General features: G+C 48.3%; 1 protein-coding gene and 1 long non-coding RNA gene across 2 annotated transcripts; both read left to right on the top strand.

Annotated features, from left to right (window-relative positions):
- Window positions 1–2,580: 2,580 nt before the first annotated feature.
- LOC116972476 lies at window positions 2,581–4,159 on the top strand. Its single transcript, XR_004411811.1, has 2 exons — window positions 2,581–2,702; window positions 3,817–4,159. It is a non-coding gene; the product is annotated as an uncharacterized LOC116972476 (long non-coding RNA).
- An 8,052-nt stretch (window positions 4,160–12,211) lies between these two features.
- On the top strand, window positions 12,212–20,109 carry tmub1 (transmembrane and ubiquitin like domain containing 1). The gene is made up of 3 exons (XM_033020409.1): window positions 12,212–12,425; window positions 12,828–13,371; window positions 19,567–20,109. The coding sequence occupies exons 1-3, from the start codon at window positions 12,212–12,214 to the stop codon at window positions 19,916–19,918; spliced, it is 1,110 nt and encodes a 369-aa protein (XP_032876300.1). The 3' UTR covers window positions 19,919–20,109.
- Window positions 20,110–26,174: the final 6,065 nt, after the last annotated feature.

The raw sequence follows: 26,174 nt of genomic DNA, 5'->3' as shown, positions 1-26,174 counted from the left end.
CCCTGGGAAAGATTATGTGCAAAGATTTCTATTCCACTCATGATACACTTCTATCAGGTCACCCCACAGCCCCGAGCGTTCAAAAGTCCCAGCCTGCCCGACCTCTCCGTATAGGGGGGTTGCACGTAAGGTCACTGGGTCATGGGGCTTGACGCACAGAGCCGCTCAATCCATCTGGAAGACATCCGTAAATTCCGGTATATGTTATAGGGAGGTTTCACGGCAGTCGGGTCACGACCCATGACCCATACTGTTGCTACGCTACTCCAAATGGATTACACGAGATGAACTGCAGGTAGGCACTTACCATTGTTTCCAGCGTAGCGGGCCCGTTAAAACCCGCTGAAATTGTCAATTTTTGCGCTGTAAATAACTATGGAAATCGGGATAAGCGTGAGAGACATTTAGCATACTTCAGAATTCCAAAAGTGAGGAGAAATGACGGCAGATAGAAGAAGCAAGAGCTGAAGGGACAACAACAGCCAGAGTGCTTGGCGAACATTGGCCGTTTGCTCACTGCATTTCATCAACAGTAAGGCATTATTTGTGTTTTTTCTTGATTGCTTTAGCATCTAAAAAGTTTCAGAAGTGATAAATCTGGTTGTAATTTTTTTAATCGCCCATGGTTCTCGTGGGTTTTTACATACAAAATGAAAACGCATCTGAAGAAAATTTTACAGCCAGATTTATCACTTCTGAGAATTTTTAGATACCAAAGGAATCAAGAAAAAACACAAATAATGCCTTACTTGATGAAATGCATTGAGCAAACGCGATAATTCCCAATATTTTCAATGTTTACCAAGCACTTTAGCTGCTGTAGTCCCTTCAGTTCTCGCTTCTCTATACCTTCATTTCGCTTCACATTTGGAATTCTAAAGTTGGGTACATGTCTCTCACACTTGCCCCGACTTCCACAATTTTTTTCAGCGCAAAAATGCAACATTTTGGCGGTTTTTAACAGGTAGGAAAGTACGCGTTTTTAGCATTAATAACATATACCGGAAGTGACGGATGTCCTCCAGATGGATTTAGCGGCTCGGTGCTTCGAGCCAAAGATCATAGAGGAGCTCCTCTATGATCTTTGCTTCGAGCCCTCTGAACCAGTGACCTTTCGTGCAACCCCCCTATAGCTCAGGCCCTCGAGTCCTAGTAATATACTCGTATATCTTTTAAACATTGCACCCCATGTTTCATGGTCTTATCTACATATTTTAACAACTGATTCGCTTGCAGAATACCCTCCCGTTGCGCTCTTTCAGAAAGGTGTAATTCAGTACAAAAAGTAGGAAACACCTGGATTTCGCCCAGAAGCGGGACCATATATCGGCCTCCACAGCGGCTGTTCGACCCGCTAAGTTACCCTGAAGTTTGAATTTTGTTTTGGATACAGGCGTTAGTTCACTAAAAACAAAGTCCTGGAGTAGTTTAGCGGGTCAGGCAACATATCTGGAATAAATGGATAGGCGACGTTTCAAGTCGGGATTGTTTGTTTTTTTGGGGCTACTATCAATGTCCGTATAAACTTCAAGATCCTCCTCCATGTCTACAAAGCCCTCAATGGGCTTGCCCCCACCTACATAAAAAGTCTTCTCACCCACCACTCCACCTCCAGGCCCCTCAGATCGGCCGACGGGGTTGCTGAATATCCCACGGTCTAGGCATAAGCTCAGGGGCGACCGCGCCATGCGATTGCAGCCTCTAGACTGTGGAACAGCATCCCCTTTCCCATCAGAACTGCCCCCTCCATCGACTCTTTTCAGTCAAGACTAAAGACTTATCTATACTCCCAAGCCTTTCCTGACGTCCTCCGAGTGAGGGCTACATGTATATATGTATGTAGTTTGTTTTGTTGTGCTATTCTTATAACAAACGTAAAGCACTTTGGCCAACGAGAGTTGTTTTTTAAATGTGCTATATAAATAAATGTGACTTGACTTGAGTTGTTATTCACACGGATAGGTAAGTTGAAAAGACATTTGTACAGGTAACATGGATAGAAACGTGTAGCGCGACAGGGGCTAACCGGGGCAGGTGTAGATGGGGTATCGCAGCATCTATGGAGCGAAGGAAATAGGCGACGTTTCGGGCCGAAACCCTTCTTCAGGTCGGCGTGGGCAAGTTTATGTGCTGTATGACTCTGTAACTGAATGGCGACTGGGCTACCCAGCCGCCCCCGCGGTCGTGGTTCCGCTGTACAGACACAGCAGCCGCCGATGGTTTCATAGAGGGATTTCCCAGCGATTAGGATGCTGGGAGAAACGGTCGCCATGATGTTGAAACTTCATGTCTGTGCTGCCCGGTTACAGCAACTCGGCCACTGCTCGCTAACTCGGTGCGGGGCCGCTATTTAGCGTCGCCCCTGGGGAATAATCCAAGCGCAGCCATCCTGCCTGGCCCGCCGAGTTACTCCAGCATTTTTGTCTATCTTCGGTGTAAACCAGCACCTGCAGTTCCTTCCAACACACTCACGCGCGACGGCCGACGTCAGGGTCAGTGACGGCCGACGTCAGGGTCAGTGACGGCCGACGTCAGGGTCAGTGACGGCCGACGTCAGGGTCAGTGACGGCCGCTGTCGGGCGTGCTGGCGTCGGGGAGCCGGCGTGATGACGCGTGGTGGACGCTAGCTAGCCTGCGGTTGCGTGGCTGTGGAGGCCGAGCCTGAGGCCTGGGCCACGGCCAACGGGGACCACGGAGCCGCCGTGAGTAACACAGCGTCGGGATGGGGCGTGCCTGGGATGCGGGGCTGGGCCGATAGTAGGAGCCTCTACCCCGGCCTGGAGGGGGTCTGAGAGCGCTCCATTTGGAGGAGATGGTGGGGAGATCCCTGACCCGGGGATAGTTGGGGGGAGATCCCTGACTCGGGGACAGTGGGGAGATCCCTCACCCTGACATGGGTATGGGGGAGCACAGAATCATTGTTACAGCATTCTTGTGCTACAGTTACAGAGAAAGAGTGCAAGGCCTGCACTCAGGTAGGCTGGAAGATCAGGACTACGCCCCAGCAGATTGGAGGCCTTGCATTTTTTCTCTGCAACTGTCAAGCTGTAACACTACATTCTGCCCACGTATTTTCTCTCTTTGCATTATCTGTTGTACTTGTGGCTTGATTATAGTCGTGTATGGTATGATTTATTGGTGGCACGCAAACAAGACGTTTCACTGCATCTCGGTACACAATAATTAACCAGTATCAAGCCAATACCAATATCAGTTCAGTAATCTGATAACATAGAGGAAGAAGCTGATCCTGAATCTAGTGATACGTCCTTTCAAGCTTGGAGCCACAGTATTCACTTGGCTGGTGAAGCAGAGACCTGGTCAATTGCACCAATGGTGGGAGCTGGCTGGTAACGCCATTGAATGGCATAGGCAGTTCATTAGACCCTCTTGTTGGTGTGTGTTGTATGCCATTAATCAGCTTCTACCTAAAGCTGCCCTGGTCTTGTTTGTCACCTGTGTTTCTTCTCCTCACGTAGTGTGGGTGGAAAACTGAACATTAATGAGATGTGTTCAGGTGTGAGGTCCTTTGGGATGTGCAGCAGACCGGTGAAATAGAAACAGTTCTCTTTAATGAGCCAGTCACATTTTAAAGCAGCGTCACAGGTCCAGCAACCTAGGATTCATCCCCCTCTGTTGCCGTCTGTGTGCAGGTTGCATGTTTTCCTTGCACCTGTCACAGATTTTCTCCCACATCCCAAAGATGTGAGAGTCCGGAGGTTAATTGGCCACTTTACATCCACTGTAATTGAAGGGTGCAGCCTGGAGGGCTATTAGTGGATTGTGGAGAGAATAAAATGGAATTTGTTTAAATAGGTCGTGTGGGCTCGATGGGCTGAAAGGCTGTGTGACTATAAATTATAACAGAACATGATGGTTGGCGTGGACTCGGTGGGCCGAAGGGCGTGTTTCCACAATGTATCTCTAAACTAAACAATGAACAATTGGAAGTCCAGGGAATAAAAACCCGTTCAAGAGTGTAGTGAACATTTCCACACTCAATAATACGACACATCTTCAGATGCTGAGGTTAAGACCAAAGACTCGTTGGATGCTACACACAGAAGTAATCAATGTCCTTTCTGAAGTTCTCTGCACAAATCTTTTTAAAAATAAATTCTCACATTCATTCCAACTGGAACTCAAGCAGTAATGAAAACGTGACTGGTCTATTCGTGCCTGTTTTGCTATTCAATAAGGTTTTGTTTATAAATGGTAGGAGCAGAATTAGGCCATTCGGCCCATCAAGTCTACTCCGCCGTTCAATCATGGCTGATCTATCTTCCCCTCTCAACCCCATTCTCCTGCCTTCTCAGCATAATCCATGACATCCGTACCAGATAGAATCTATCTATCTCTGCCCTAAAAATATCCATCCACGGATTTAGCCTTCTGGTGGCAATGAATTCCACAGATTTGCCTCCCTCTGACTAAATAAATTCATCCTCATCTCTTCCTAAAGGAACATTCCTCTGGTCCTAGACTCTCCCACGAGTAGAAACATCCTTTCCACATCTACTCTATCCAGGCCTTTCATTATTCGTTAAGTTTCATTGAGGTTCCCTCTCATCCTTCTAAACTCCTGCGAGTATAGGCCCAGAGCCGTCAAATGCTCATCATATGTTAACCCATTCATTCCTGGGATCATTCTCGTAAACCTCCTCTGGACCCTCTCCAGCACCAGCACATTCTTCCAAAAGATCAAAACTAATTCTTTGCCTCAGTGCATTTTCATGCTGTAATCCCAAACTTCTTAATATCTAAAAGTCTATTGATTGCTGCTTTGAATTTCCCCATTCCAGACAAGCAGGTTAAGTCAAGTCTGTATGAATTTTATATAGAGTTTCTCATCAACCCAAATTTAACAGTTCAGGCCAAGTCTCCTGAATCTCTCCATCAATCTGGTTATAAGGTGAGAGGGAAAAGAGCCTGAGGGCAACATTTTCGCACTAAGGGTGGTGGGTGTATGGTAAGAGCTGCCAGAGGAAGTGGTTAAGGCAGGTACTATAACAACATTTGAACGATATTTGAACAGACACATGGATAGAAACGGTTTAGAGGAATTTGGGCCGAATGTGGGCAAATGGGACTAGCGTAGATGGGCATCTTGGTCAGAATGGACGAGTTGGGCTGAAGGGCCTGTTTCCATGCTGTATAACTCTATGAAGTGCTTTGAGAGGTTGATTATGGCACGTATCAACTCTACCTCGACAAGAGCCTCGACCCACTGCAGTTCGCTTACCGCCACAACAGATCAATGGTGGATGCGATCTCACTGGCTCTCCACTCCACTCTGGACCACCTGGACAACAAAAACTCATATGTCAGGCTGTTATTCATTGACTACAGGTCGGCGTTTAATACGACCATCCCCTCCAAGCTTGTTACCAAGCTCTCAGATCTGGGTCTCTGCACATCCCTCTGCAATTGGATCCTCGACTTCCTCATTCACAGACCACAGTCTGTCCGTTTTGGTGGAAATGTGTCATCCTTGATAACAATCAGCACGGGAGCACCTCAAGGCTGCGTGCTCAGCCCTCTGCTTTACTCACTCTATACTCATGACTGCGTAGCCGGTCATAGTGCGAACTGCATCATCAAGTTCGCCGACGACACCACTGTTGTGGGACGGATCACTGATGGGGACGAGTCAGAGTATAGAAGTGAGATCGACCGATTGACCAAATGGTGCCAGCACAATAACCTGGCTCTCAACACCAGCAAAACGAAGGAACTGATTATGGACTTTGGAAGGGGTAGGACAGGGACCCACAATTCTGTTTATATCAACGGGACGATGGTGGAAAGGGTCAAGAACCTCAAATTCCTGGGCGTGCATATTTCCAAAGATCTTTCCTGGTCCCAGCACACTGATGCAATTATAAGGAAAGCACATCAGCGCCTCTACTTCCTGAGAAGATTACGGAGAGTCGGTATGTCAAAGAGGACTCTCTCGAACTTCTACAGGTGCACAGTAGAGAGCATGCTGACTGGTTGCATCGTGGCTTGGTTCGGCAACTTGAGCGTCCAGGAGCGGAAAAGAATGCAGAAAGTTGTGACCGCTGCCCAGTCCATCATCGGCTCTGACCTCCCCACCATCGAAGGGATCTATCGCAGTCGCTGCCTCAAAAAGGCTGCCAGAGTCATCAAGGACCCACATCATCCTGGCCACACACTCATCTCTTCCCTGCCATCAGGTAGAAGGTACAGGAGCCTGAAATCCAGGTTCATGAACAACTTCTTCCCCACAGCCATCAGGCTATTAAACTCGCCATTAAACAAACTCAGAACTGTAACAGCCTATTGCACTTTATCTGTTTTATTTATGTGTATAAATATGGTCTATGCTATATAGACACACTGAACTGTTCTGTGGTCTGAAGAAGGGTTTTGGCCTGAAACGTTGCCTATTTCCTTCGTTCCATAGATGCTGCCGCACCCGCTGAGTTCCTCCAGCACTTTTGTCTACCTTCGATTTTCCAGCATCTGCAGTTCCTTCTTAAACGAACTGTTCTGTATTTATGCTTACTATATTCTGTTGTGCTGCAGCAAGCAAGAATTTCATTGTCCTATCTGGGACACATGACAATAAACTCTCTTGACTTGACTTGATCAGCTGATGCAGCATTCTCTTTATTGCAAGTACATTCCTCATTCCTCAGACCCATTGGCTATCTATGCCTCATAATTTTAATATACTTCTGTCTGGTATCTCATCAGCCTCCGACATTCTAGAGAAAACAATCCATGTTTGTCCAATCTCCCTATATAGCTAATACCTTTTAATCTAGACAGAATTGTGGTTAAAGTCACCTGAGGTGGAGCGCGTCTCCAACTACAAATTCCTCGGGGTACACATCTCAGAGGATCTGTCCTGGTCCCTCAATACCACCAAATTGATCAAAAAGGTGCAGCAGCGCCTTTACTTTCTGAGGAGGCTTAAGAAAGCTCACCTGTCCCCCCAGATCCTGTCCAACTTCTACCGCTGTACCATCGAAAGCATCCTGACCACCTGCTTCACGGTATGGTACAGCAGCTGCACCACAGCTGACAGGAAGGCACTGCAACGGTTGGTGAAAACCGCTCAGCACATCATCGGTGCCCCGCTCCCTGCCATGGATGCCCTCCACCACAAACGGTGTCTGAGTCGGGCCGGGAAAATCATCAAGGACCCCTCTCACCCTAACCATGGGCTATTTGCCCTCCTCCCATCAGGGAGGCGGTACAGGAGCCTCAGGTCTCGCACAAGCAGGCTGAGGAACAGCTTTTTCAATAACATCATTACACTGCTGAACTCACAGTCCCGTCGCTAGCTATCTTTTATACTCTCCCATTTGTATACATTTATTTGCCTATGTACCAGTTTAATTCATCCACAGTGCACACATTGTTTAACCAGTATTTTTATTTCTACTATCTTGCACTATGACCAGACGCTAAACTGCATTTTGTTGTACCTGTACTCGTATTTGTGCAATGACAATAGTTGAATTGAATTGAATTGAACTAAGACAACCCTGTTGCTTTGGCATTTTTTTGATAGTAGCTCGATGGTAATCATGGATTTTCTTTCCGTTGGCTGATTAGCACGCAACAAAAGCTGTTCTCATGTGACAATAAACTGAACTCCACTGTAATCTGTCTATATATCTGTTCCGTTATCTCCCGCTTGCTTTTGGGGCCTATAGTACGATCCCATTAGAGTGCTTAGAAACTCTTATTTCTAAGCACCACCATATCACCTCAGCGGACAAACCCTCCAAGCATGTCCTCTCTGAGTGCTGCCGTGACAGCCTCCCTGATTAGTAGAGCAACTCTCCCACCTCTTTTCCCTCGCTCTTTATCATGTCTGAGGCATCAAGGCACTGGAGCACTGAGCTACCAGTCATGTCCCTCCAGCAACCAAGTCTCCATAAGGGCCACAACATCATAGTTCCATGCACTAATATGGGCTCTAAGTTCATCTGCTTTACCCTTGCATTAAGTGGATACATTTTAAGGTCAGGTTGCACAAATTGTGTTGAACAATGATTCTATTCAATTAAATTTAGCATAAAGGAGTGCTGTGACAGACTAGACAAAGAGAAACTGCGCCCTGCATGGAGTTTGCAAGTTCTGCCTGTGACCGTGTGAGCTTCCTCTGGGTCCAGTTTTCCTCACACATCCTGAAGACGTGCGGATTTGTCCCCTAATTAGGCCCCTAGTGTGTAGGGAGTGGACGAGAAAGTGGGATAACAGTCTTACAGCGTGGAAACAGGCCCTTTGGCTCAACTTGCCCACACCGGCCAACATGTCCCATCGACACTAGTCCCACCTGACTGCATTTGGCCTCTATCCCTCTAAACTGTCCTATCCATGTACCTGTCTACATTTTTCTCAAACGTTGCGATAGTACCTGCCTCAACTACCTCCTCCACAGGGCCGGATTTACCTATAAGCTAGACAAGCTTAAGCTTAGGGCCTCGAGGTCTAGGGGGGCCTCCGGCCAAGGCAGGACACCTACAGTTCAACTCTGGGCGGCCCCCCCTCTCTATCTCTCTCCATCTCCCCCCGCTATCCGTATCCGGGCCGCCGGGCTCCGCTGGCTCCTCATCCGCCGGCACGGCAGGCCGCCTTGCACATGCGCATTGCTGTGGCCTGCACGTCCCCCTGCACATGCGCGCAACCACGGCCAGCACATCATCGGCCGCCCTGCGCATGCGCACTGCAACGGCAACTGGTCGGTGCTGGGCACTTTCTCCCTCGCTTTGAATTGTGGGAGATTTGGCCGCCATGTTCGTTCAGTTCAGTTTTATTTATAGATGTATTGGTCCGCTTCCAGATCCAATCACCGTACCCCCTCCCCTCACTTCCCCTTCTCCCCATCTCCCCCCATTCTTCACCCCACTTTCCCCGACGCCCCCCCATTTGTGGACCCAGCCTGCGACCAGCGATCCCCCGCACACTATCCCACACGCTAGGGACAATTTATATAAACCTGTGCACCTTTGGAGTGCGGGAGGAAACCCAAACCCTAACCGTAATCCTAACCCTAACTCTATGTTGATCGGCTTGGTATAATTATAAATTGTCCCTAGTGTGTGTGGGATAGTGTGCTGGTCGGTGCGGACTCGGTGGGCCGAAGGGCACTGTATCTCTGGACTAAATGTGACACAGGGGCCCCAGGAGTTGGACGAACCCCCAATATTCTGCCTGCTCCTCATGGGAACTAAACTATTGGCCACGAGTTGTCCCAGAGGGAGATCTCTCTTCCAGTGGTCTCTCCAAACCCCCAGAGGCAGTGGGCTTTTCATCTGGGTACAGGCAAAGTTGTCAATATACCAGTACCACCCACCTGCTCCGGTCACTGAGTCTAAATACCCACCACCCATTTTGAAGCAAGGCGAGGGGGGGAGGGGGGGGAGGGGAGGGAAGGGAGGTGGGTGGTGTTGTTCCCAAAGTCTGCATTTATCCCATAGTCAATGTTACTAAAACAGATGATGTGGCCGTTGTGCAGTACTATTAGTGGGATCTAGCTGTCACAGGCTGGGTCCACAAATGGGGGGGGGGGGGGGCGTTGGGGAAAGTGGGGGGGGGTTGGAGAATTGGAGAAGGGAGGGGGAGGGGGGGGGTGGGGAAGGGGGAGAAGAGTGGAGCGGGGAGAAGGGAGGAAGAGGGGGGAAGGGTGTTAAGGTTTGTTTTATCAAGGGAAGAAGGTGGGGGGGAGAGGGGAGGGGAGAAGGATAGGGGGAGAGGGGAGGGGAGAAGGATAGGGGGAGTGGAGAAGGAGGGATGGGGGCGGGAGGGAGGGAGGGAGAGGGGAGTTCAGTCTACACTCACTGAATCCATCCCTGTGAAAGTTATAGAGACGGTGATTGCATCTGGAAGCGGACCAATACATCTATAAATAAAACTGAACAACTCAGACATCTTTTCATTTGCACAATTGATTTTATTGTATTAAGTTTAATGTATTAATGTTTAAAATCCATGCATTGAAGGAAGAATATTTTACAGCCATCTGTGGTCCCTAACCCCAACCCTAACCCTAGGTCCTTAAATTAAACTCAATTAAGCATCCTCATGGGTGAGATGGGTAGGTGTAGAAAGTATTAACACTTACTGGAAGAACACTTCCTCACTCAAAATGCAACAGTAATGGCATAGATAGGGTAGACAGTGAGAACATTTTCACAGGGTGGAAACATCAAATACTAGAGGCCATAGCTTTAAGATGAGAGGGAAGTTTAAAGGAACTTGCTGGGCAAGTTTGTCCACACAGGGTGTGGACAAACTTATGAAGGAACTGGATAACATAAATGGACAAAGGTGCCTGGAACATGTTGCCAGGGATGGTGGTGGAGGCAGATACAATAGTGGGGTGGAGAAGGCTTTTAGATAGTCGCATGGATGTGTAGGGACCTGGATCGCGAGCAGGCAGAGGAGATCAGTTTAATTTGGCATTATGTTCAGCATATACGTTGTGGGCCAAAGGGCCTGTTGTTGTACTGCACTGCTCATATGTTCGTTTAGCAGAATTAGGCCATTCGGCCCATCAAGTGTATTCTGCGATTCAGCCATGAGTGATCTATTTTTCCCTCTCAACCCCATGCTATATTTGTAATCCTTTGTTTTTCCACACCTGTGACCCCTATCCTTTTCCAGAGTCAATGTACCATTCTTGAATTGTGGTGAATAAAATTACTCCAGATTGCGTCAAATTAAAACCTTCAGATAACCAACATAATTTTCCAGGTCTCTTAATATTTAGGCTGTGATCTCATCAGCTCTCCAATTTTTTTGTACCTTCTCTGATTTCTGTATATAGACCCATAAATCTCTCGATCCACTCCGGTTTGCTGGTCATTTGGAATCATTCTGATCTTTCTCGCAGATGTCCAACACAGATGGCTTGCCTTACCCCACAGTAAACTGCATCTGCTGTAGTTTCGCCCACCCTCTGAAACTTGCAATGTCCCATGCATTCCTCTGCTCCCATCACGCCACCGGACAACAAGGAAACTGAGTATCACCCTCTTTCTTCTCCCTCCAGTTTGTGTATAAAACTCAGTCTGAAGAAAGGTTTCGGCCCGAAACGTTGTCTATTTCCTTCGCTCCATAGATGCTGCTGCACCCGCTGCGTTTCTCCAGCACTTTTGTCTACCTTTGCTTTTCCAGCATCTGCAGTTCCTTCATAAACACTGTGTATAAAACTCTGCTGAAAGTTAGAGCTCTCGATACAGCATTACCACCTGATATTTGGGGTTTGATACATTTGGTATTGATACCGCAATACAGCGACAAACTTTGTTGTGTAGAAGGAACCGCAGATGCTGGTTTACACCGGAGATAGAAACAAAATGCTGGAGTAACCTAACGGGCCATCTATTCCTTTTCTCCACAGATGCTGCCTGACCCACAGAAGAACTTTGTTAGTGTGCTATCCAGTCACATCATATTGTACAGAAGTACAAGAGAGAGTGCAGATGAAAAACTAAACAGAGCGTACAATATAGTGTTACAGCTATAGAGAAAAACAGAGGGATTGGGAGATTTTTAATATATCTTTAGTTCATTGCGACCACACATTTCACTGTGCCAATTGGTACATGTGACAAATAAATGTATCTTGTATCTTTATGAATCGGTCTGAAGAAGGGTCCTGACCTGAAACATCAGCTATCCATTCCCTCCTCAGATACTGTCTGATCTGCTGAGTCAAATCGTACCAAACACGAGTACAATCAAGCTGTACACAAGTACAACAGGTAGTGCAAAGAGAAAAATACCAGTGTACAGAATATAGTGTTATAGAGAACTTGCTAATTAATAAGAAGTGCAAGGTCTGCAGTTAGGTAGGTTGGAAGATCAGTACAAACTACACACTAGCTTATGGGAGTCTGACAACAGCAGAGAACAAGCTGTTCTTGATTCTGGTGGTACGTGCTTTCAAGCTTTTGTATCTTCTGCCCATTGGCAGAGAGGAGAAGAGGGAATGACCAGGTTGTGAGTGGTCCGTGATTACATTGGCTGCTTTCCCGAGGCAGTGATATGTAGATGGAGTCGACGGTGGGGAGTCTGGTCTGCGTGACAGGCTGGGCTGCATGTCCTCGCTCTCACCTGCTTGCCTATGAGCTTGTGGTCCAGTTCTGTGTCTCTCACTGTTTCTGTGCTTGATTCTTGCAGCCCCCGCCCCCCCAGCTGAGTGAGAGGGGAGTCTGTGGCCCGCACCATGGCTTTGATCGAAGGAGTGGGGGATGAGGTGACTCTTCTCTTCAGCCTGGTTTTCATAATGATGGTCCTCGCCCTGGCCTGGGCTTCCACACGCACCGTCGACCGAGGGGAGCAGACCCTGCCGCCCACACAGTCCACTTCCACGGATTCCACTGAGCAATCCGACTCCGCCTGCCCCTCGTGCCAAGGGGGCTCTCCGCAGCCAGAGGCCGGCACACCAGAACACAATACCGAGCAGCAGAGGAATGGAGCGGAGGGGGAGGGGGAGAGGGACGGAGTGGTGAAGGAGAGGGATGTGAGGGAGAGGGACGGAGTGGAGGGGGAGAGGGAGAGGGACGGAGTGGAGGGGGAGAGGGATGGAGCAGTCAGGGAGACGGACGGAGTGGTGAAGGAGAGGGATGTGAGGGAGAGGGACGGAGTGGAGGGGGAGAGGGACGGAGACAGAGTGGAGAGGGAGAGTGTGCGGGTCGGAGCGGAGAGGAGCAAAGCGGAGGGTGAGAGGGACGAAGAGGAGGGGGAGGGAGTGAGGGTCGGAGCAGAGGGGGAGACGGGGAGGGATGGAGTGGAGGGGGAGGGAGTGAGGGACGGAGTGGAGGGGGTGCCGGGGAGAGAAGGGGATAGGAGGAGTGATGGAGAGGAGGGAGGGAAGCAGAGAGACCGGGTGGAGAGGAAGAAGGATGTGGAGGGCGAGAGACAGAGCGATGGGGTGGAGGGGGAGAGGCAGGCAGACGGAGAGGAGGGTGGGAGACAGAGGGACGAAGCGGAGAGGGACAAACAAAGAAACGGAGAGGGTGGAGAGCAGCGGAGAGATGATGAGGAGGGAGAGAGGCAGAGAGACAGAGAGGAGAGGGAGGGGGACAGAGTGGAGGGGGAGAGGCAGGAGGAAGAGAAGAGGAGTGACACGGAGCGACAATTTGTGGCTGAACGTGAGGAGACGTCTCCGGCCGCCGGTGCTGCTGAGAACACGTTTCCTGACGATGTGCCTGTAGAGGTACGGCAGCGAGGGAGCGCGGCGAGGGTTGGCGACGACGAGGGGGAACAGCCCCCGCACACTGACTGTGCCCCGGACAGCCCCATGCTGATGAGATTGAAGTTTTTGAATGAAACCGAGAGAATCATTCAGGTCAGACCTGAACAGACGATCGGATACATTAAGAGGTAATGTCACCACCCCCCCCCCCCCCCCCCCCCCCCCGACCCAGCCTTGTTCCACCTGCCATCGGCATATGAAGTGTACGCTTGAGGCGACACATCACAACACATCTCCCACCCCCCTTGCCTGTTGCCCCATACCTCCCTGCCCTGTGTCCACTGCCCCTCCACCCACCGCCCTGCATTATGTGATAGACAGCAGGCTCAGCGGGGAGAGGCAATGAGGGGCTTTCCTCCGCTCTCAGGTCCTGCCCTGTTTATTGTAAGGTGAACCGAGATACATGAGGAGCTTTGTTTTGGGTGCTATCGAGGTTTAAAAAAAAAACCTTCCAGACATGAGTACAGTCAAAACCAAAGCAGCGTGCAATGGATGGCGCAGAGAGAACGGAAACAATGTAGAATCCAATCTATTCAGCACGGAAACAGGCTGTTCGGCCCACCGTGTCCTTGCTGACCATTGGCATACAGGACTAGTCCCATTTGGCCCATACCCCTCGAAACCCTTCCTATCAATCTATCTGTCAAAATGTCTTTTAAATGTTGTCATTGGATCCGCTTCTATAGCTTCCTGTGGCAGCTCGTTCCAGATACGGACGGACTCCCCTCTGAGAGATCTCTCCCCTCTCACCTTCAGCCTGTGCCCTCTCGTTTTAGAATCCTCTATTCTGGGAAAAAGACTGAGCGTTCACTTTATCCATGCCCCTCATGGTCTTGTACACCTCAATAAGGTCACCCCTCAGACTCCTATACTCCCAGCCTATCCAACCCCTCCCTATAACACAAGCCCAGGTAACATCCTGGTGAATCTCTTCTGCACCCTTTCCAACTTAATGACATCCTTCCTGCAGCTGGGTTATTAAACCTGCACACAGTACTCCCAGTGTGGTCTCACCAATGACTTGTACAGCTACGTCATGAGGTCCCATTCTTTGTCCTAAATGCCCTTCCCAATGAAGGGAAGCGTGCCAAATGCCTTCTGCACCATCCTGTCATTTTCAGGGGAAACATATATTGTTACAGCTACAGAGAAAGAGCAGATTTAGAAACAAATATAAGGCCTATATTGCAGTAGATTAGGGGTCAGGAACACACCCCTTAGATTGTGAACACAAGCCAGACTTCCCACCATCAACTCCATTTACACTCTGCCTCGGAAAAGCAGCCAACAGAATGAAAGACTTGTCCCAGCGCAGTCAGTCCTTCACCCTTCTGGTAGAAGCTTGAAACTGCACACCACCAAACTCTGAAACAGCTCCTTCCCCTCTCTTATTGGACTTCCGAACAGTCCTTCGATAAGATGGGATACTGTCCTGTTCACCTATAACTCATTACGGACATTGGGAAATTTCCCTGGCAGAATATTGGTCCCATAGTGGATATTGGACACTTTCTCTGGAACTGATGAGCTACAATGTTAAGAACTATATTCTGCGTTCTGTATCTTCCCCTTTCCACAACTTTTTGTACTTGAGTTTGACTTGTTTGTATTTACCTAGAGTATTATCTGATCTGATAACAAATATGTTACAAAGCTGGGTGGCAGTGTGAACTGTGAGGAGGATGCTATGAGGATACAGGGTGACTTGGATGGGATGGGTGAGTGGGCAGATGCATGGCAGATGCAGTAAAATGTGGATAAATGTGAGGTTATGCACTTTGGTGGCAAGAACATGAAGGCAGATTATTATCTGAACAGTGTCTGATTTAAAAAAGGGGAGGTGCAACGAGACCTGGGTGTCCTTGTACATCAGTCACTGAAAGTAAGCATGTAGGTACAGCAGGCAGTGAAAAAAACAAATGGCATGTTGGCCTACATAGCGAGAGGATTTGGGTATAGGAGCAAGGAGGTCCTACTGCAGTTGTACAGGGCCCTGGTGAGACCACACCTGGAGTATTAACATAGAAACATAGAAAATAGGTGCAGGAGTAGGCCATTCGGCCCTTCGAGCCTGCACCGCCATTCAATATGATCATGGCTGATCATCCAACTCAGTATCCTGTACCTGCCTTCTCTCCATACCCCCTGATCACTTTAGCCACAAGGGCCACATCTAACTCCCTCTTAAATATAGCCAATGAACTGGCCTCAACTACCTTCTGTGGCAGAGAATTCCAGAGATTCACCACTCTCTGTGTGAAAAATGTTTTCCTTATCTCGGTCCTAAAAGATTTCCCCCTTATCCTTAAACTGTGACCCTTTGTTCTGGACTTCCCCAACATCGAGAACAATCTTCCTGCATCTAGCCTGTCCAACCCCTTAAGAATTTTGTAAGTTTCTATAAGATCCCCCCTCAATCTTCTAAATTCTAGCGAGTACAAGCCGAGTCTATCCAGTCTTTCTTCATATGAAAGTCCTGACATCCCAGGAATCAGTCTGGTGAACCTTCTCTGTACTCCCTCTATGGCAAGAATGTCTTTCCTCAGATTAGGAGACCAAAACTGTACGCAATACTCCAGGTGTGGTCTCACCAAGACCCTGTACAACTGCAGTAGAAACTCCCTGCTCCTATACTCAAATCCTTTTGCTATGAATGCTAACATACCATTCGCTTTCTTCACTGCCTGCTGCACCTGCATGCCTACTTTTAATGACTGGTGTACCATGACACCCAGGTCTCGTTGCATCTCCCCTTATCCTAATCGGCCACCATTCAGATAATAGTCTACTTTCCTGTTTTTACCACCAAAGTGGATAACCTCACGTTTATCCACATTATACTGCATCTGCCATGCATTTGCCCACTCACCCAGCCTATCCAAGTCACCTTGCAGCCTCCTAGCATCCTCCTCACAGCTAACACTGCCCCCCAGCTTCGTGTCATCCGCAAACTTGGAGATGTTGTATTCAATTCCCTCGTCCAAATCATTAATATATATTGTAAATAGCTGGGGGCCCAGCACTGAGCCTTGCGGTACCCCACTAGTCACTGCCTGCCATTGTGAAAAGGACCCGTTTACTCCTACTCTTTGCTTCCTGTCTGCCAGCCAGTTCTCTATCCACATCAATACTGAACCCCCAATACCGTGTGCTTTAATTTTGTATACTAATCTCTTATGTGGGACCTTGTCGAAAGCCTTCTGAAAGTCCAGATATAACACATCCACTGGTTCTCCCTTATCCACTCTACTAGTTACATCCTCGAAAAATTCTATAATTGTGTGCAGTTTTGGTCTCCTAATTTGAGTAAATACATTCTTGCTTTTGAGGGAGTGCAGTGTTGGTTCATCAGGGTAGTTCCCAGGATGGAGGGACTGACCTATGGTAAAAAGACAAAGTGAGTCGACTGGGCTTGTATTGTCGACTGGGTGCTGCAAGGCTTGGTGCTGGGACCCCAGTTATTTGTAGTAAATATTGGCGATTTGGACAGGGGAATTGGGTGTGGCATCTCCAGGTTTGTGGATGACACAAAGCTGGGTGGCGGTGTGAGCTGTGAGGGGGATGCTATGGGGCTGCAGGATGAATTGAATGGGTTGGGTAAGTGGGCAGATGCATGGCAGATGCAGTGTAATGTGGATGAATGTGAGGTTGTCTACTTTGGTGCCAAAAACAGGAGGGCGGATTATTGTCTGAATGGGAAAGGGGGAGATGCAACGAGACCTGGGCGTGCTTGTACATCAGTCACTGAGGGTAAGCATGCAGGTATAGCAGGCAGTGAAGAAAGCTAATGGCATGTTGGCCTTCATTGCAAGAGGATTTGAGTTTGGGAGCCAGGAGGTCCTACTGCAATTGTGCAGGGTCCTGTTGAGACCACACCTGGAGTATTGTGTGCAATTTTGGTCTCCTTGTTTGAGGAAGGACATTATTGCTATTCCAGTGCCGCGTAGGATCATCAGGTTAATTCCCGGGATAGCGGGACTGACATATGATGAAAGAATGGGTCGACTGGGCTTGCATTCACTGGAATTTAGGATGAGAGGGGATCATATAGAAACATATAACATTCTTAAAGGATTGGACAGGTTAGATGCAGGAAATCTGTTCCCGATGTTGGAGGGGTCCAGAACCGGGGGTCTCAGTTTAAGAATAAGAGGTGGGCCATTTAGCACTGCGATGAGGAAATACTTTTTCACCTAGAGAGTTGTGAATCTGTGGAATTCTCTGCCACGGAAGGCAGTGGAGGCCAATTCACTGGATGTTTTCAAGAGAATGCTAGATTCAGCTCTTAGGGCTAAATGAATCAAGGGATATTGGGGGGAAAGCAGGAACGGGGTACTGATTTTGGATGATAAGCAATTATCATATTGAATGGCGGTGCTGGCTCGAAGGGCCGAATGGCCTACTCCTGCACCTATTTTCTATGTTTCTATGATTGGAGAGCATGCAAGACAAAGCATCTCACAGTAGCTCGGAGCCATCATTGCGTGTTCTGCTCTGGAACATGGCCAATGTCCTGTGATTAACCATGGCGACACCGGCCGCAGATTCGGCCACGCGGGCTCTGTGTCCGTGGGATCTCTTGTCAATGTTCGATGCAGAGAGCGAGGGTTTAGAATGACTTGCTCATTGGGCAGTAAACTCGCAGCACTCTCCATTACACAGCACACATGCACAGGGTTGCTTGTTGCGTGTACACAACATTGTTGTGGCCATAGGTACACAAAATTGCTGGAGAAACTCAGCGGGTGCAGCAGCATCTATGGAGCGAAGGAAATAGGCGACGTTTCGGGCCGAAACCCTTCTTCAGACGCCATATTAGGAGTACTGTGTTCAGTTTTGGTCACCTGCGAGAGGAAGGAAGTTGTTTAGCTGGAAAGTTGGTGAGCAAGTCAAGTCAAGTCAAGTTTATTCGTCACATACACATACAAGATGTGCAGTGAAATGAAAGTGTCAATGCCTGCGGATTGTGCAAAAAAACTACAGAACAGAATAGAACAGAATCAGTATTTACATATTAGAAAAAACCCCAACAATTTTAAAAAGACACAACACAACCGTAAATTAGTCCCTGGTGAGATAAGAGTTTACAGTCCTGATGGCCTGTGGGAAGAAACTCTGTCTCAGTTTTCACAGCATGACAGCGGAGGCGTTTGCCTGACCGTAGCAGCTGGAACAGTCTGTTGCTGGGGTGGTAGGGGTCCCCCATAATGTTGCTGGCTCTGGATCTGCACCTTCTGATGTATAGTTCCTGCAGGGGGGCGAGTGTAGTTCCCATAGTGCATTCGGCCGAACGCACTACTCTCTGCAGAGCCTTCTTATCCTGGGCAGAGCTGTTCCCAAACCAGTTTATAATGTTGCCGGACAAGATGCTTTCTACAGCCCCTGAGTAGAAGCACTGAGGGATCCTAAGAGAGACTTTGAATTTCATCAGCTGCCTGAGGTTGTAAAGGCGCTGTCTTGCAGAGAAAATTTACGAGGATGTTGCCAGGACTCGAGGGGCTGAGCTATAGGGAGAGGTTGGGTAGGCTTTGTCTTTGGAGCACAGGAGCCTGAGCCGTGATCTTATAGATGTGGTATAAATCATGAGGGGAACAGATGGGGTTGATGCACGGAAACCTGGGTAGGGGAATCAAAAACTAGAGGGCATAGGTTTAAAGTGAGGGGGGACAGATTTAATAGGAAACCGAGAGGCACAGAAGGTGTTGGTTATATGGAACAAGCTGCCAGGCAAAGTGGTTGAGATGGGTATGATAACATTTAGAAGATATTTGGACAGGGATATGAAAGGTTGAGAGGTCAGAGAGTCATACAGCGCTTAGGCCTAACTTACCCATGCGGACAAAGGTATATGGGACAAATGCGGTCAGATGAGATTAGCTTTGGTGATGCACCTTGGTTGCACAGACGAGATGGGCCAAAGAGCCTGCTTCAGTGCTAAAGATAGGCCCAACATGCTGGAGTAACTCAGCAGGTCAGGCAGCATCTCTGGAGAGAAGGAATAGGTGAGGCTTCAGGTCTAGACCCTTCTTCAGATTCCTTTTCCCAGAGATGCTGCCTCACCCGCTGAGTTACTCCAGCTTTTTGTGTCTATCTACGGATTAAACCAGCATCCTCAGCACCTACACATTGTGTCTGCTTCAGTGCTGTATGGCTCTGACTCTATGAGGAGCACAATGCACTGATACCAAAGCCCAGTGGACAGAATAAACCTGTGGCAGCTGGTGCTATGCTCGATGCTGCCAATCGTTAATCCGCCTCTATCTCTCTCTCTCTTTCTCTCTCTCTCTCTCACCCCCCCCCCCCCCCCCCCCCCCCGCCGTCAGGACTCAGTTCCCTCAGCAGGAGCACCAGGTGCGTCTCATATACCAGGGGCAGCTGCTGGGAGATGACACACAGACGCTCTCCTCGCTTCACATCAGCAGCAACTGCGTGGTCCACTGCCACATCTCGCAGAACGCCACGCCGCAGTCGCCGGCCGGCAGCCAGGCCGCCGAGAACACGGACAGCACCCTCAACATCGGGGGCCTCATGTTGCCCCTCTTCTTCCTCATGCTCTCCATACTGTGGTACTACCAGATCAACTATCGCCACTTCTTCACCGTGCCCGCCACCATCTCCCTGGTCGGCATCACCATCCTCTTCAGCTTTGTGGCTTTTGGAGCATACCGCCGCTGACCTCACCTTCGCTTACGAGACCCTCCTTCTCCCAAGGACCGACACTGCTTCCGCTTCTTATCGATTGAAACTGGCAATCGTTTGGGAGGTGTGGCAACTATGATGCTAAGCCTGTGGTGGTCTTCGTGGCCATGGAGCTGTTTGATAAAGGCAACTGTGTTGTCATTGACTGATAAAGCTGTCTGCACCGTACGACTGCAGCCTGGTTATTGTTCTGCCCCCCACACCCCCTCCCCCATGGGGCACGCGGTGGGCTCCAGCCCATCTCTCTGTTCGTTCGTTCCTTCGTCCAGTAGGTTGGTCCTGTCTGGTCCCTGGCCCAGCTGTGCAGGCTCTGGGAACAAATCTGCTTCTGAAGGGGAGGCAGGACGAAGAGCAGCTCTCATTCTGCCACAGGTTGTTCACATCATGGGTGATCATTGTTGGCGTGGACTCGGCTTGCCGAAGGGGCTGTTTCCATGCTGTATTTCTAAACTAATTGTATCCCAAGTCACTTATCCCTGGAGAATTTAAAATCAAACAGGTTCCTTGGCTCCTGCCCTCTTTCCATTAGCCTGTACCAACCCCCAATCAACCCAGCTCCCTCTTTATACCAATCTCAAGAATATCCCACTGCCTCGTTTAAAAAAAAAATTCAAACATTTATACAATTGTTTCCTAAAAACACAGTGCATCTCATTTTATTTTTCATGCTCCATCATTATTCACAGTAAAGAGGCCAGACATTTCCTGGGTTAAGTAATTTGGTCTGTCGACATCTTCTAGTTCCTACCATCAGAGACCGCTCTGGTCGTGTGTCGTTGAGTTGCGTGTGTGTTCGTTGATCATAGCCGCACAGACCCAACTCTCCCCTTGTGCCATTCTCTGAAAAGCTGCCCCACCCTGCCGTGCGATCCACAACTTGATCTGTGGCTGCTGCCAGCTGAACAATTACCAATCCTTGGTGTGAGTTGGCTTTCCATTTCACAGACGCAAGGAACTGCTAACGCTGATTTACAAATATAGACACCGTGTGCTGGAGTAACTCAGCTGTTTAGGCAGCATCGCTGGAGAACATGGATAGGTGACATTGAAGAAGGGTCCTGATCTCCAGAGATGCTGCCTGACCCGATGAGTTACTCCAGCGCCTTTTGTCTTTTTATCATTTTACAGAGTTTGTTGTCATTGAGATGTGAAAGCAGCTTCAGTGATTTATGTCTCTTTGTATTCCTTTAACAAGGCTCCTTTCAGGTGAATGCATGTGGGGATCCTCTCCGTCGATGTGTAGTGTGTAAATTGACCAGGGTTCTGGGACCTTTTCATTGTTGATACTCGACCTGTTCAGCTGGTGGAATCAGAGCCCTTCTCCATCGCCCTGAGCAGTGTCCGTACACATGCTGTGGCTCCGGCAGAACATGCGATATTTCCCACCCAGTGGCACCCTTAAGAAAAACTGCACTCCCTGCGGTGAAGCTTTGGCAGCAAAGTCGAGGATGTGGAAAGTCTAGGGCGGTACACAGTGGCGCAGCTGGTAGAGCTGCTGCCTCAGAATGCAGAAACCCAGGTTCAATCCTGACTTTGGGTGCTGTGTGTGTGTGGAGTTTGCAGGTTTCTCCCTGTGACCGTGTAGGTTTCCTCCGGATGCTCCAGTTTCCTCCCACACCCCCAAGAACGTACGGGTCCGCAGGTTATTTGGCCTCTGTAAGTTGCCCCTAGTGTGTAGGGGGAGTGGAGGAGAAAATGGGATAATAACATTGAATAAGTGATTAAGAAGGAACTGCAGATGCTGGAAAATCGAAGGTACACAAAAAAGCTGGAGAAACTCAGCGGGTGCAGCAGCGTCTATGGAGCGAAGGAAATAGGCAACGTTTCGGCCCGAAACTTTGCCTATTTCCTTCGCTCCATAGATGCTGCTGCACCCGCTGAGTTTTTCCAGCTTTTTTGTGTACCTTTGAATAAGTGATTGATGGTTGGTGGGGGTTTGGTGGACCTAGGGGCCTGCTTCCATGCAATATCATTGAATGTAAAAGATATTGCCCATCAGGAGGATGTGTACCACGGAGGGGAACGGTGCCTGCTTGTGCTTGCTGTCCTGGCTGCTGGATGATGCACATTTGAGAGGTGCTGTCAGCCTTGGCGTGTGCAAGAGTCTTGTCTGCCTGCTCCTTCCCAGCATCACCAGTGCAGGGCCACAAAAACCTTGCCAACACCATGCCGGCGTGGAGTCTGTAACCACATCCTACATCCAGCAAGTTTCAGCTTTTGAAAGAAACGTGTGCACACAATGGGTGAAAGAAAGCCATATCCCCATAGCAACATTCAACAATTCATGACTAGAATGGCCAGGGTGAAATAGCAGAGATGGTAAACTCCCTACCATAAAGAGCAGCGAGAATGAGCAGTGTACCTCCCTCAGCTACTGCACAAGATCGTGCCTCATTTTCCTCAACTGTCGTCCCATTCCCCTTTATTCCTTGTGCACAAAGACCCAGTGATCTCAGCTTGAAAATGCTCTGGCTGAGCAGAAGAGAGCAATAAAAGCTGCTGAAGGTGTACAAACAACCTCTCCTCCTCTCTGTCCCACATGCTGGGTTGATGTCCAGTTCCAGTGTACCAGCAGAGCAAGGCCACTCAGAATGTGTCTCAACAAGATCTCAATTCTTCCCAGCTTTACGCCATTCTTACTCATGGCTGATCATTACTGATCAGACAACTCGCGTTCCAGAAATCAACTTTTGAATCTACACAGCTTCACCAGGCAAGGATGTAATATGTTGGGTAGAGGGCTAAATTGCAGACTATTTTCCAGATGAAGTCTCACCAACCACGGTACATTAGCAGTCCAGTAAGACACCTGGACTCCATGTTCTTTCTGCTTGCAAGAAGTCAAACTATTGGAGGAGAAGACGCAAGGTGCTGGAGTAACTCAGCGCGTCAGGCAGCATCTCAAGGGACATGAATAGTTGACGTTTCGGGTCAGGACCCTTCTTCACCTGTTGAAGCAAGACTTATCAGACACCTGAAACTGACTGTCCATTTCCTCCATAGATGCTGCCTGACCTGTTGAGTTCCTCCCAACATTTTTATTTTTGCCCGGGATTCCAGCATTTGCAGTCTTGAGTCTGTTCTGCCACTAAGGCAGCGCTGTGATGCTTTTGAACGAATGGCTCAATGCTACTTTATTATCACATGTGCACAGTTACATTATTTTTTGCATAGATCACATGTTTTGGTGCCAGTTACAAAAAGTCTAAAGTCCAGTCCACACACTCGATGTACTGGAGCAGCTCCCGATCCAGGTAAGCCCCAAGCTGCTGCAGGGTGGGCCTGGATTGGCGTGACCCGCCAACTGACCTCGCCCAACCGCCTCTGTGTCCCAGGGGCACCTCCTGCAGCCGACCTTGTAGGCACTGGATGCAATACCACGGCCCCTCTCCTAATAGCCCACTCCTCACATCTGTCGTCACCAATGGCTCCCTCCTCCTCGCCTCTCTGATCTTCGGGGCCAAGCTCAACGGCTTCCGAGCTTCCTCCCCGCAGGCAGCGGGCCTCGGCGGCTTCCCCCTGCCAGCAGCGGCTGCCGGGTCTCCCAGGCGGGTTCCCAGCTCAGCAGCATCCTAGGCCGCCATGGGGGGCAGTGGAGCATCCTTCATCCTGCTCCGCAGTGCATCCGGGAAGCCGGATACCCAGTCCCCACTGCACATTGTCTACTAGTTCCTCACCACAGATTATGTGTATTTCCTGTCAAAGTACATATCCCCACATTTCACTCCACTCGGCACCTCCTTAACCTATCTACATGTTTCCTTGAGGAGGTTTGGAACTCACTCTCCCATCTCACTTTGTATTGTCTTCGATTTGTTACCATTTAACCAACGTATTAGTTTAAATCGGGGGTTCCCAACCTTTTTTGTCCTGTTTACCCCTGGCAACTTTAACAGCACCTAACGATGTTATTTCACTTATTTATGAACAACTAATGATGAACAGATACCGATATACCAGAACCAAACCACAGTCAGTCAATGAGAAAAAAACATGTACAAATCCAGAATCAACAAATTTACCCCCTGGATAGGTGAAATTTACCCCTTGGGGGGTAAATTTACCCCAGGTTGGGAACCCTTGGTTTAAATTCTGAATACCCAAGAGCCCAGAACTGATTCAAGTGAAGCCCCACCAATAAACCGCTAACCTGAAAATCGTTCTTTTATTTTTCAACACAGGGAACTGCAGGTTTGCAAAGAAAGACACAGTGTTGGAGTAACTTAGTAGGCCAGGCTACATCTCCAGAGATGCTCAAAACATATCTGTTCATAAAACTATTTGATCTCTGCGAATTAGATTATTTAAAAAAAAACAATTTTCCTAACAATGAAACCCAGCATCATCACATTGTTCAGCTATTTGGTCCAGTTCTCTATGTCTCGCTTCCTTTCTAAGTCAATAGTAAGGACACAAGGAACTGAAGATGTTGGATTACAAAAATAGAAGACACAAAGTGCTGAAGTAACTCAGTGGGTCAGGCAGCATCTTTGGAGAACATGGATACGTGACAATTCAGGTTGGGTTCCTTCTTTAGGGTTGCATCCTGAAATGTTACTATCCATGTTCTCCAGAGATGCTGCCTCACTTATTCAGTAAAGGGCCTGTCCCACTTGCCGATTTTTTTTTTCGGCGACTGTTGGCGTCATATCAGTGTCCCCAAAAGATTTTGAACATTTCAAAATCCAGCGGCGACACTTGAAAAAACACTGCGCATCAAATGTCATCATGGCACGTCAGCACCGCATCACACCGCAAATTTTTCGGTGACCTGATACGTCAGTCCACGATGCCGGCGGTCGCCGAAAAAATCGGCAAGTGGGACAGGCCCTTAACTTTGTGTCAAGTTAAATTTGAAGAGTGTTGAACAGAAGAAAAGGCTGACAATCTGGAACGTTGACTATTTCTCCCATCACAGGTGCTGTCTGATCTGTGGAGTATGTGGTGATCTTTCCAAATTACCTCTGATCCTTTCCGTTTTTTGTTTTTTTTTTAGTTTGCACTTAGTGAATTTCACTTATTAAAAAAGGTTGTAATGCATCGACTTTGTCTTTCAGTTTAACCAAATTGAAACAGCACAAATACATTCAAAGTCCTAATTGAAATTTCTCGTGCTCTGCAATTAGTTTTAAAGTAATGATTTATACCTAAAATGTATACATGCAGATATATATAAACTCAAGGTGAATGCCCACATTGATTTGACAGCAATCTTTCACAAACAACAGCGGTGGACGGGTAACTGGGAATCTGCTCAACTTACATGTCCATCTAATTCTGTTGTCCTCCCATTTTCTCCCAGGATACCATTGCCTGATTGATATTGGTTTATTACTTTTCTTTTCACTGTACCTCAGAACACATGACGATAATAAACTAAAGATTATTGTCTGGTGTACCGAGATGCAGCGAAAAGCTTTGTGCACTATCCTTTACATCATGCTATACATGAGTCCAATCAAGTCATACACAAGTACAACAGGTAACGTGAAAAGAAGAATACCAGATTGCAGGATATAGCGCTACAGTTACAGGGAAGAGTGCGATGTTCACAATGAGGTAGGTTGGAAGATCGGGTCTACACCCGGGCGAATGGGAAGACCATTCAGCAGTCTGATCACAGCTGAGAAGAAGCTCTTCCTCAATCTGGTACGTGCTTGTAGGTTTTTGTATCTTCCCGATGTGAGAAGAGTGAATGATTTGGGTGAAAATGATCTTTGATTTTGATGGCTGGGTGAGGTGTAGATGGAGTCGATGGTGGGAATTCTGGTCTGTGTGATGGACTGGGCTATATCCACAACTCAGCAATTACTTGTGGTCTATGGCAGAGCTGTTGCCAAACCAAGCTGTAATGCAAACCCATAGGATGCTTTCTACAGTGCATTTACAGAAGTTGGTAAAAGTTGTCGGAGACTACTTACTATGTGTGTGTGTGTGTAGTGCATTGCACATCATGATGAATTAATGCCTATCCTGAAGCTGGTATGCATGTAGAAATGTTCTGCTGTAGTTTCACCAAAGTTTGCTCATCCAGAGGATGAGGGGGGGACCTCATTGAAACGTACTGAATAGTGAAAGGCCTGGATAGAGTGAATGTGGAGAGGATGTTTCTACTCATGGGAGAGTCTAGAACCAGAGGGCATAGCCTCAGAATAAAAGGACTTGCCTTTGGAAAAATGAGGAGTTTCTTTAATGAGAGTGGTGAATCTGGAACTCATTGCCACGGGTGGCT

Source organism: Amblyraja radiata, chromosome 4, assembly GCF_010909765.2.
Source record: "Amblyraja radiata isolate CabotCenter1 chromosome 4, sAmbRad1.1.pri, whole genome shotgun sequence".
Taxonomy (NCBI): Eukaryota; Metazoa; Chordata; class Chondrichthyes; order Rajiformes; family Rajidae; genus Amblyraja; species Amblyraja radiata.
The sequence above is the reverse complement of the archived record's forward strand: the minus strand, read 5'-3'. Positions and strand labels throughout refer to the sequence as shown.

Coding starts and splice junctions, on each gene's coding strand:
- tmub1 (XM_033020409.1), top strand. CDS start 12,212: ATGGCTTTGATCGAAGGAGTGGGGGATGAGGTGACTCTTCTCTTCAGC. Junction 12,426..12,827: donor CTCTCCGCAGCCAGAGGCCG/GCACACCAGAAC, acceptor CGGGGAGAGAAG/GGGATAGGAGGAGTGATGGA. Junction 13,372..19,566: donor ACGATCGGATACATTAAGAG/GTAATGTCACCA, acceptor CCCCGCCGTCAG/GACTCAGTTCCCTCAGCAGG.